Source organism: Haliotis cracherodii, unplaced genomic scaffold (genome assembly GCF_022045235.1).
Source record: "Haliotis cracherodii isolate W230 unplaced genomic scaffold, xgHalCrac1.p SCAF_10, whole genome shotgun sequence".
Taxonomy (NCBI): domain Eukaryota; kingdom Metazoa; phylum Mollusca; class Gastropoda; order Lepetellida; family Haliotidae; genus Haliotis; species Haliotis cracherodii.
This window is the reverse complement of record NW_027266265.1, coordinates 33,204,017-33,216,634: the sequence shown is the minus strand read 5'-3', so window position 1 is coordinate 33,216,634 and position 12,618 is coordinate 33,204,017. Positions and strand designations below refer to the sequence as shown.

The window sequence follows — 12,618 nt, the reverse complement described above, 5'->3', positions numbered from 1 at the left end:
AATACATTCCACCTCAAGTGGACGGATCAATGCTCATTAATTCATTGGATTGATAACCAGACTTGATTATTTACAGAGCAACGTTATATGGCTGGAATATTGCTTATTCTGGCGCTAAACAACAGACAGACAGCACTTGTCTCCTTGTGATTCTGTTCGACGGTTTCCTGCATAGGTGTAGCGTGGTTGGACGAAATCGAGCGATTTCACCCATCGGTCGATAGGAATCGTTTCAAGTCCACCTGGAGCGAGATCGTTTCCCCAGCCCCGTGTTTCTGACCTGGGCCTGTACATATGCAATATAGAAAATCTCAACATTTGCTCACTTCCGCTGAGATTCCAAAGTAGAACCGGCCAGAAACTTATTTTTGTCGTTTTTTTTCAGGTGCTGTGAGTTAGTAGAGTGCGAGTCATACCCAGACTGCGTGGATCATAGCTGCTGTTTTATGTACCTGGTTTGTCGAGGCTCGACGACTTTACAGCATCGTGATATAGCTGGATTATTGCGGATTGTGTTAACAACATGCACTCACTCCTCAAAGTAATGTGTTCATGGTCGCTACTGTAGAGAAACGACGTTTTCTCCCAAATGCCTGTATGTCACATATACACCCATGACTGTCAACATACACAAAACATACGTTAAGTATCTGGATGTGAATCGGATTTGGAGATCTATAAGGATGATATTAGTAATAAATAAACTATTCCTCGAACGTCTGCTTTATAAAATCATTCTTTTCATGTTATTGAATTTAGTTAGGTTGACCAAACTATTTCCCAGCAATTTCATCTGTCAAATGTGAATTATTTTTTTTTAAAATTCCAAGGTACCACAACCTTCCAGCATCCACTGTATGTCCCTAAAAGCCGATAAATAAGGATGGGCGATTCAGCTCAGAATCATGAATTTCATGGAGATTTCAATATCTCGTTTGAATATTCATTATGTCAAAGTTTATGTACCGGGCAACACATATTCCAGTTACCTGACTCGGAATTGGTGATGGTATTAAAAGGCACCAGTATGCGAAATATCCCAACTAATTTCCACAATATTCTTTAATCAAAGATCATCAAACACAAACTCAGATGGAAAAGCGTATGTTTACACCCTTGAAATACCTACTTCATGCCGCAATGAGGATTAGAATAGGCCCCCAACCAGGGATTTTATAAAAAATGCTGGCCAAAGACAATTTGTTCCCCTGACAACAAAGGCACATGGAAATTGCTAGATGCCTTATAAACACATTCAATGATTTTCCTGTGAAATTTGGCAGTCTTTCTTTCTTTCCCCGACCACCCCTCTTGTCAAAAGAGACACTTGTTCCTTGCTGTCATGTTGAAATACAAACAAAACGCAAAATAACAGCATAGTATAGATTTATTAACAAGGACCACATCATTTTCATGTTGTTGCGAAAAGGTAGAGAGTGCCTTTGATCCAGTCAACAATCTCGCTCCCTCCAAGTTTCGATTCTCCATACACTCGATCAACAAATGAGATGGGAACCTGTAGAAATGAATACAACAGTGTTGTCATCAGTAATACCTCAGTGAGTGAGTGAAGAAGTGAGGTTTAACTTAACACAACTTTGAACAGTATACCAGTTATATCACAGTGTGTCAGCTTGATGTGGGAGGCAAGCCCAAAGTAATGCAGGTCTCAGACATTTACCACTGTGGTGATATCACCAACAAGGGCATGATGCTGACTAACCTAGAAACATATAATCAGGACGATGGGCATCTTCCTGAGGCAAGCGTGTCTACTAGCATATATCAAAGCCTAGTTTATAACCTTGCCACATCAAGGCCTCTTTTCTTGGCTTGGCCCTGGCGCCACCTCACATAGATCACGAGTTGTGCCCCTTGTAATGAAAATGCTATATACAATCAGATCGCTGTTCTTAACTTGTAAAGCTTTACAAAGATGGCGATTACCACAGGCAACAACCTAGTCGATCAGATAACGAAAACATTCACAATCTTATCTCTGACATAAAAGCAATGGGATTCATTGGGGGGTTTAAAAGATGAAAAAGAAAAAGACATATTCCTGTCAACAAAGACAGGCAGCGGTAAATCAATTTCATACAAAGGTGTAACAGTTGAGGATGTTGATCTTGTGAAATGTTCTCTGATTGGACTATCAATATGTGCGATAGTCCAATCATATTTGGCACAGGAAAGTGGGCTTGATGTGGCAAAGGTTTAAACAAGACTTTGATAAAAAGGTTAGTGGACACTCCTGCCTGGGGAATATGGGACACGAACATACCATCATAGATTTCTGGCCCACCAATTCGAATTTCAGAGCCTCAGACAAATATGCCACCTTTGCCTCCCAAAGACTACTATAGAAGGCAAGGTTAAGTGAGAGTTATCTCCCCATCACAGAGTTGTCTCCCCTACCTCTCCTATTGTGTATCCAAACTGTCGGGCTCGGATGATCATCTCCACCTGGAACATATAGCCCTTGGACAGACATGAGTGGATGAGGCGTTCCAGCACGTCCTTCTTGTACAGCCTGCAACCGGAACACATCGCATGTTCACACACAGGGACAACCACGGGGGCATAATAACCACTGACTGATTACCCTGTTTATCCAGACAGTACCATTCTCAGGGAAAAGGTTGGGATTATCAAATTTCTGGATAAATAAATCAAGGGTAGCTTGTAATATATTTTAGATAATGGAAAGATGTTTCAAATAATTATTGCCTGCAACGCGAGATTTTAAGACTAACAGGGTCTGGATTAACGAGGTTTCACTATAGCTCAAGTCACCATGTCGATAGCTGGATCACTGCTGCCACAGCATGAAGACAGTATGCTGAAAGCATTTTGCTTCAAACAATGTTGATTTCTTCACATTAAATCATTACATGCAAGGCTCACCAGGTTCATGGTTTGGTAGTAGAGATAGCTCTGTCGATTATTAAATATGATCTCTTTATTCATAAATATTATGTTCAGTGTCAGAATGAACATCTACATGTTTCTAAAATAGGAAAATAAAACTGAGAGAAAGAATAATAAAATCATTTGTTATCAGTACTTTATGGTCGTTGTCCATTGATACTATAGAGCATGATCCATTGTAGGGAAATATGAACGTTGACTACTGGGATTTTTAAATTCTCATCAATGTGATCATTGTGTCAGGGTAGGAAGTTATATAAGACAATGACACACAAGTCCTGAATTTTATGTCTCAGACGAGAGGACTGATGTAGTTCCACTGTTACATAGATTAACTACTGATGCATTTCAGTTACCAATCATTACACCTCTATTCATACATACACATATATGTTTCAGTAAATCCATTCTACACAGGAATCTCAAGAAGTCTTTGATTCACATTTCCAAGTTTGTAGAGAGTGAGCTTGGTTTTCACTCATCTTTTAGCAACATTTGAGCAATACCAAGGGAGTTACAGGGCTTAGCTTTTTGTGGAATCCCAGGGACTCAGTGCCTATAATTGTAGGGGTGCTAGCAATGTCAAAACCTGAATACAGTACTCTACCACAACTGTAAGGTCAGCTCAGAGGCTGTTAGAGAAAAATAGATATGAAGTTCCCCAAACAAAATGCATCCATAAATGATAGTGGATGATCATGAAGTATTCAAAGTATACAGAAATGAATCTTAAGTGATACCAAATTATGAAATAGCAGCATTTATTTTCAAACATTCACATATATTGTATGCATTTCAGTAGATAAACTGTATTATTTTATGCATCTGTTTTCAATTTTTGTGTTTAGGATGCAGGATTTTGTGTCCGGTAAATTCATGAATACCACAACAGGGAACATCAGGAGTGTCATTTGGATGTGGGATGAGCAAGGGACAGACCTGACAATGATGGTGAATTATGAAACAGTTCCACAAAGTTTTGATATTGTTCATAACAAAGTAATAGCATAATCGTGTTTCAGATTTCATAGTCTATTACGAACGGATTAAGTACTCATCATATCATATGGTTATCATCACAAAAAATTCACCATACATTCTGCAAGCTAAGCATGGAACACACCTGAAGCTGCCAGTTACATCCGAAGCTCCAGGGCGCAGCAGCACCTGTGTGATGTAGTTAGCAGCGCGACTGAAACATCAACATCATCGGTCAGCAAAGTCACAACGGAAATATTCACATTATCTTTCTGTCTTGACTGAACCTTTAACATCTTAGGTCTGTTTTGTCTTGATTGAAACATTAACATCTTAGGTCAGTTATATCTTGACTGAAACATTAACATCTTAGGTCATTATGTCTTGACTGAAACATTAACATCTTAGGTCAGTTATGTCTTGACTAAAACATTAACATCTTAGGTCAGTTATGTCTTGACTAAAACATTAACATCTTAGGTCATTATGTCTTGACTGAAACATTAACATCTTAGGTCAGTTATGTCTTGACTAAAACATTAACATCTTAGGTCTGTTATGTCTTGACTAAAACATTAACATCTTAGGTCATTATGTCTTGACTAAAACATTAACATCTTAGGTCAGTTATGTCTTGACTGAAACAATCACATCTTAGGTCAGTTATGTCTTGACTAAAACATTAACATCTTAGGTCTGTTATGTCTTGACTAAAACATTAACATCTTAGGTCAGTTATGTCTTGACTAAAACATTAACATCTTAGGTCAGTTATGTCTTGACTAAAACATTAACATCTTAGGTCAGTTATGTCTTGACTAAAACATTAACATCTTAGGTCTGTTATGTCTTGACTAAAACATTAACATCTTAGGTCATTATGTCTTGACTAAAACATTAACATCTTAGGTCAGTTATGTCTTGACTGAAACAATCACATCTTAGGTCAGTTATGTCTTGACTAAAACATTAACATCTTAGGTCTGTTATGTCTTGACTAAAACATTAACATCTTAGGTCAGTTATGTCTTGACTAAAACATTAACATCTTAGGTCAGTTATGTCTTGACTAAAACATTAACATCTTAGGTCAGTTATGTCTTGACTAAAACATTAACATCTTAGGTCAGTTATGTCTTGACTGAAACATTAACATCTTAGGTCAGTTATGTCTTGACTGAAACAATCACATCTTAGGTCAGTTATGTCTTGACTAAAACATTAACATCTTAGGTCGTGACATCCTGACTGAAACATTCACATCAATCATGTACACTTGGAACAAAGTTGTAAATAATTCTGAGAGGAGCTTGCAGTATATTTATTATGGTTAGACACAAAAAGACACAACGAAATGACAACAAAATAACCTTGGTTGCAGGTACAACCTCCTTCATAGACAACCCACATAAAAGCAGAGAATTTCTGCACGGTAACACCTAAAACCTGCATCACCAAATCATCAAATTGGTTTGGCCAAGAAAGTGTAAGTGATGTTACCATGGTTTCAGGCACTAAGTCCATGAGTGAGTGAATTGGGTTTTCTGCCGGTTTTTGGCAATATTTCACCAATATCACGGCAGGGAAAACCAGAAAAAGGCTTCACATATTACACCTATGTTAAGAATTGAACCCAGGCACTTGGTGTGACCAAAAAGTGCTTTAACCCCTGGACTAACCCACTGCCTCAGTCTACATCTGACAGCTCAGACGTGTGGCTGCTACACATATGAAGGGATGTAATTCTGCTATTGCTTACACAGTGACTTACCTAATGCACTTTCGCTTCAAATCCCAGCCAAACACACCACCATCACCTGCATAGCGGGTTCCAAGCACAATGTCATAATCTTGTGTCTTTTGCTTCCTATAAGGGAAAATATTCCTAAAAAACTATTTAGCAAAATAGGAACTGTATCAGCTGTTAACTGACCAGTAAAGGATGTAATCATGGTATAGGGCAAAATTGGTATCTTAAGCATATTGCTGTGATTGCTCCACAATGTATAATCCAGGGGAGATAATAATGAAAGCAATTCTCTTAATTACCTCCCCTTGACTATTCACAGATCACTATCGGGGAGTCTCCTTTTGAAATTGTTATTGTTTCATTACCAGTTGTATATGTATGCAGATTATTGTGGGTATAAACTGAATAGGAATGTGATCCTGTTCTGATGTGTATACTTACTCAATGAACTGTGGAATGAATTTGGGCTGAAAGTAGAAGACATAGTGATTTTTTCTTTAGAAACATGAAAGTAAACAGAAAAAATACAAACAGGTTTGCATTTTGAAAGATCACATTGTGTGGACTTTTACAGCTAATTTAATCATAATGTTTATTTTTGGCATTTTCAAACAATACATGTAAAATGTAGAAACTTATTTCATTTAATAAATTTGTGACCCCAATCCAAATTCACTGAGATGCAATGATGATTGCAACATTATACATGTTCCTGCATTCCCTACTAAGAGGACAGTAAACTGATAAGTGTGTTGTGAAATTAAATTAAGCTCAAACATGGATACTTATTCCTAAAAGACTTTTACTAAGTTTGCAAAACACATGAATATACATGCAATGTGCACTGACGACTGCTATAATAATTTGTGCACTATGTGCCGTATACCGCCCGAACACAGGCTGACAACAACATGCACTCACGTGATGTGAGAGATCAGCATCCATTATAAAGATAAAGTTTCCTGTAGCATGTTTGATGCCATGGATGTAGGCTGTTCCTGAAAATATAATACCCATTGGTTACAATAATTATGTTTCTCAAATCCTGTCCAAATACAAAGTTGAGGGCTTGGTAAAAAAGACATTACAATAACATATTTCAGTTTTCTCACAATTAATGAGGAAGTTCTGTTGAAAATATGAATACATTTTTGTCAATTTCAGTTTCAGTTTCATGGTCATACCACAAAGATTGACAGGCAAAATTATCACAACCTGTTGATGAGGACACAAATTTGAAACATACATATTAAAGTCTGCGTCAAGGGTTTTTGGATAATTTTGAATGCACTTTAGTGTTCATATATTGCCTATTCTTAGCTGAGATTACTAGACGGAAACACATTCCACTAGACTTGGGTGTCAGACTAGTGACTTAGGTTGCCGACTGTTACTGTTTATCACACTGTGCAATGATACATACAATGGTATACAGTAAGCTTGCCATGTTTAAATTGGGATGGGGAATATATGAAAAAAACCTTGAGGACTCTATTGTTGGAATCAAGATCACAAAATTCCAGTTTCCTTATCAATCTAATAGTTTTTACACTAGCATGTAGGTTAAGTGAGAAATTATGGATTGAAGTGAAGGCTATTTACTATTTTAACAGTAAGAATATATGTGTTAGAGAATGCTTTGTTCTCTTCAAAAAGATTTTGCTGCAGACAAAGACCATACCAATGCATTTTATCAATTATAATTCAAAAATTGTTTTTAGTCGTCTTTTTTTATTTTTCTATTCCACCAATGTTGAAAAAAAACAAAAACTTGAATACTTTGTATTAGACTCTGTGATCGTGTTTTGGGGCTCCTGTCATTCTGATAAATCTTCTAATCGTAAACAAAAAATTGAAAATGTGTCGCCTAAAAACATCATGTGATGTATCACTAAATTCAAAGTGGTATGGAGTTTATAAACAAAAACATGTAAAGGATTTTGACAAATAACCTTCCTACTTTTATGGAGGACACTGGATCAAACATTCATTCATGCAATAACAAGAATTTCAATATGAGAGGCAACTTTAATTTGGGACTGGAATTTTCAGAGGACTATTGATAATACTGCTGCTAGATACACCCCAATGTAAAGTAGACAAATGTCTTGATACTGGAAAAGTTGACTGATATAGACCTACCAAGTCCAAGTTTCTTTTCCCTCGGCCGGAGGACCTGAAGAAATAAAAGGTTGTAAAAGTTGGAAACATCTTGTATTAATCATGTAGTACATAACTGATAATTTCAGGAATTAAAGAAGTTTAAGATTATAAAACAAACAAATGTGGTTATTTTTTTAAAGGAAATCCCACATTTGTAAAAGTAAAGACAGTGACAGAATTTGACACAAATGCTAAGGTTGAACTGCTTTAAACTTAGCAGAGCCTGCATCACCACACTGAAACAGAATTCTTCATGGTTTTCCAAGTTTTGATTGAAAGAAGGTTAATCATACTCATCACACAAACAAGCCAATATAACAAAATTGCATTTGTTTATTGCACTGCACAAATCAGCTGTACAATTGTGCCATGACCAGCAGCTGCAGTAGAAGAAACAGTAAAACTTACAATTCTTTCTTTCCCATATATTCTCTGTAAATCCTTTGCAACATCCAGTGTTCCATCAGGGCTGCCATCATCAATGATAATCACCTCATAGTCATGGCCACTGTGGAGCAAACAGTTAGTAATATATATCATGTGTACAGCCAAGCATGTCGAATATTTCAGAAAAGCAGGTCATGTTCTTTCAGATTTTCAATTGGAAGTGATGCCAATTTTTCTCATAATTCATAATCATATAAATATTTTCAAAATGTTTCTGTTAATATCACAGAAATCTTTATGGATCAGTGATGGAATATGTGTTTTCAATATACCCATTTCACCTTTATCACGATTATGTTCATGTTGTCAGCACGATTAGGTTGATATTGTTGTAGTGACTAAGTGAGTTGGGTTTAACGCCGCTTTGAACAGTATTTCAGTTATATCACAGCGTGTCAGCTTAATGTGGGACAGATCATGCAGACCCAATGATAATCGATATGAGTGAATTCCACGTATCCATGTTTGAACTATCACAATCTTAGTCCATCTTTTAACACGACATCTGACAATATATACTTTCAAACATGACATTCGAGATGTTCGACAACTACCTCACACTTCATATCAATTTATATTTCTGTTGGCATCTGAAAACTACCATTGCGAACCGTAGAACTTTTCTGATGAAATCATGCCACATTTGACAGGACTTAGTCGTGAAGTGTTCTTCCTATTTTTATGAATAGTATGTACAATCTTGTCATGTTTGACACTTGTTTTGACAAAAGGGAGTCATACCTTTCAGAAAAACATTTAACCAACAACCAAACTATCAATGGGAGATTTTCTCGCTCGTTGTATGTTGGCAGCAATACCGTGTATTTATTCTTCGACGCCATGTTTGTGGGTTCAAGGTCAACATAAGGGACTCTTCATTTTCATAGCTTTTCATATTGCATTAATTTCAACCTAAATACCTTTTAGACACAAAGCATTATTTCAAAGAACTATTAAATACTTATATATGTCATGTAAACTCAGTTGTTGACAGACATGTCATAAGCATTACGTTTGTCTTTAATTCGTATATACCCCCATAATGAATAATCCCCCATATACAATCACGTGATTTCCTGTTTTGAAGGGCAGATAATTCTGTCTTCCGTAGAAAGAAAAGGGCGTTTTTGACGGTGATGGCATTTTTGGAAACTGATACACTTGGACAGGAAAGGTATATTTTTGTGTGCACTATGGTTTTATCTATTCATGTCTGTTTGTCAAGATCGGAACCTGTCATAAGAAGCACATGTCATTACTTTTGAAAGTCAATCACATCCGTTTGAGAGTGGCAGTTGCACTCGTAACTTTAGGCCCGAGGCTATACACGCTATATCAGTTTTATCTTTATTTTGTTTCTGTTTCATCGTAACAGTAACGTATCACTTGTCTCTTTATCGGTATGAAAAGTAGGACATATTGTGAAATTGATCAGATAAGGTAGCATACAATGGTATAAACAAATTATTAGACGCCTAATATCAGTTAAATTTAAGTCCGGTTATTATTTTACAAAATTAAAATCTCCATAACACCCTGTGCAAATTCTGGGTTTGAAAAGCTCATTGGATGCCATTAAATGGAAATACCCATGATCATTCTTAAACAAATTCTGCAATTCCATGATCGCAAAAATTACAAAGGAACTGCAGAAAAAATTCTAAATGTCTCCTTTCTCACCAATCATTACACTAATTTTGTTTTATTTTCAAACTTTTATTTCACATTTTGCTCTTAAAAGATGCTAAAACAATTAACAAGTGATTCAAACTTAAAAGGTATGAATCGTACAATAAAACTGAATGACTACATAAAGAGTGTTTACATCTAACCATTTTCGTGTTTCATAGGCTGATACTCAAACATATCATGTAATATCGCTTGTGCATAGACACAATATTAAAAATAACCATTTGATTTATTTGAGGCTGTAAATAAAACCCTGTTTTCCCATTGCATGGTTTTTGTATACTATTTACTATCGGATGTAGAATAAACACGAAGATAAAGTCATCAATATTATTAGTGGTAGAACCACTCAGATTACCTCACAAAGACTGCGAAATCACACAATAACGTTCATCTCTGCCTCTGAGGGAATCAAGGATAGCAATCAGTGGTTCCCACTTAGCATGTCTTGTGTCTGGGGTAATTTTTCAATCTAAGATTGGGTTATTAAGCGAGGTCTGATGTGGTGAATGTATTACATGTTATGTAGCATGCCTGTGTCAGCCCAGCAAGAGAGGAATGATCAGTTGTGTAGCAAAATATCATCGATCAAAGGATTAATGGATAATACATTGATTAATCAGTGTTATCTTGCGGAATGGATTTGTCAAAAGTAAGTGTTTATATATGTAGGTTTACTCAAGCAGACGGAATACACCCATACCTGGGCGTGAAGTGCCTATTTAAAAAAAACATTCATGTACGTCGTTCAAAGGATTAACCAATAATAAGTTGATTGATTGCACATTGTTATATAACTCAATGGAACCAAGTGCACCATGAACATAGTTTTTTTTGGTGCTCTCTCAGCTGACAATACTTACTCACTCCTTGTTTAGCATGCCACATGAAACAGAGAAGTACAATAACAGCATTGATTAAGTAATTCAGGTTTTGTGACTTGTGTTGATAGGAATATCATTAAACCTTTAATATATACATGTAGTTTGTATTTGACTTGTGGCTGAAGTCGCAGTAGACAGGGGTAGTTTGCTTTAGTATTGCAAACGGTAGTTTTTCTGTATACAATTTTAGATTCTCCCTCCTCCTCCTGGAACCTGGAGAGATCTACTTTGAGGACTTCAGTGTGTTTTATTACCCAGCAGGATTATCAGAACAAGATGCTATCAGAAGGTGAGGTCACATTAGACATAACGTTTCAGTGTAGTTATCTAATCTTACACCATTTACCCTGTCATATATAATGGAAGGAAGAAAGACTCGAATACATTGTTAAAAAAGCGTGATAGGATGGTAAGATTGATCAGTTATCTGTTTTCTGTGAGTCCATTATGATATCAATAATTGACAAGCATGCTGGGCCACAATATTGATAGACATAATAATAATGTTAATTATTTTCCATATTTCCTCAGGGCTTTACTCCTATGTACAAATATTTGTAGATAATGGATGCAGAAAAAGAAAACACTTCATCTTGAGGGATGCACAATAATATACATTGTACCTACAGCTCATCAAGAGCAGTTAGGGTGTCATTTCATATATCAATCAAGACCACTGTCTACGTGATCATTGATTCATTCCAGGCTCTGAAGCAATTATCTAAACGTACAGTATACTACACCATTTCATTACTTTACAGGACCCTCATATTGCCTGCAAGGACCCTTAAAATTTGTTATTGGGGGTCCCTGGACCCCCACTTTTGTAAGTCAAGGTTAAACGTTGTATACTCATCCATTTGTATTAGTCTGAAATACAGCTTTTTTGAAGAAACAAGTGTTTCCTTTAATAAACATGATAAGATGCATGTAGGAACATAGATGTCCTTTAGACAAGGTTACACTTTCCTGATCATATGACAGACAATAATCAGAGGTACCAATCTGCTGTGTTTGACTTTACTCACATACTGGGCTTTGCCATCATGTTGAATGATGCAAGGACTTTCACACTGTGGGTAGGTACGGGTATCTATCAAGATAGTACAATACTGTCAAATAGTGTCACAATAGTGTTTTGACTATTTCAGTGCTATTGTGAAATTTGCAGTTCTGACACTGCCAACCTGATCCAGGGATTTACCTTGGTCTGTATAGTTACAAGTCCCAGGAACTCTTGGTAATGAACTTTTGGGGTCCCAGGCATAAAAATGGGGTCCAAGGGCGACCACTGTACCAAGTGTTAATAAAATACACAGTGTGCATGGTATGTGTGAAGCCGTATGTCCAATGATTGAGTAACTAAAATGGACATGGTCTGTCCGAACAATGTTTGTATTGCTTATTAGAACAGAAACGTCTGATAAATCTTACGTACATGCTTCAATTTCCTTAGTTTCAAACATTCCAGGGGTGGTGGGGTAGCCTAGTGGTTAAAGCATTCGCTCGTCATGTCGAAGACCTGGGTTCAATTCCCTGGGTACAATGTGTGAAGCCCATTTCTGGTGTACCCTGCCGTGATATTGCTGGAATATTACTAAAAGCGCATAAAACCATACTCACTCACTCAATCATTCCAATATGTATCTCTTGGGACTCGCAGTGGATATTATTTGCATCCGTTCTTAATTTTTGTATGTATACGACGCAACATTTACATCCAGTAAAACCTTCCTCCCCTCGGAGAGAGAAGTTACAAGGTGTACAGTATAGAAT

General features: G+C 36.6%; 2 protein-coding genes across 2 annotated transcripts in view; one reads left to right on the top strand and one right to left on the bottom strand.

The window, feature by feature from the left end:
• Positions 1-1,380: 1,380 nt before the first annotated feature.
• On the bottom strand, positions 1,381-9,112 carry LOC139449416 (dolichol-phosphate mannosyltransferase subunit 1-like). Its single transcript, XM_071230795.1, has 9 exons — positions 9,011-9,112; positions 8,231-8,330; positions 7,802-7,835; positions 6,581-6,657; positions 6,101-6,126; positions 5,681-5,776; positions 4,055-4,123; positions 2,419-2,533; positions 1,381-1,516 (listed from the first exon to the last, which is right to left on the bottom strand). The coding sequence occupies exons 1-9, from the start codon at positions 9,109-9,111 to the stop codon at positions 1,412-1,414; spliced, it is 723 nt and encodes a 240-aa protein (XP_071086896.1). The 5' UTR covers position 9,112; the 3' UTR covers positions 1,381-1,411.
• Positions 9,113-9,371: 259 nt separating this feature from the next.
• The window catches only part of LOC139454320 (protein FAN-like), a 36,551-nt gene continuing 33,304 nt past the window's right edge, over positions 9,372-12,618 (top strand). The window contains exons 1-2 of the mRNA XM_071235949.1: positions 9,372-9,443; positions 11,033-11,131. Coding sequence (XP_071092050.1) covers positions 9,406-9,443; positions 11,033-11,131 — 137 coding nt within the window. The 5' untranslated portion in view covers positions 9,372-9,405. The remainder of the gene's footprint in view (positions 9,444-11,032; positions 11,132-12,618) is intronic.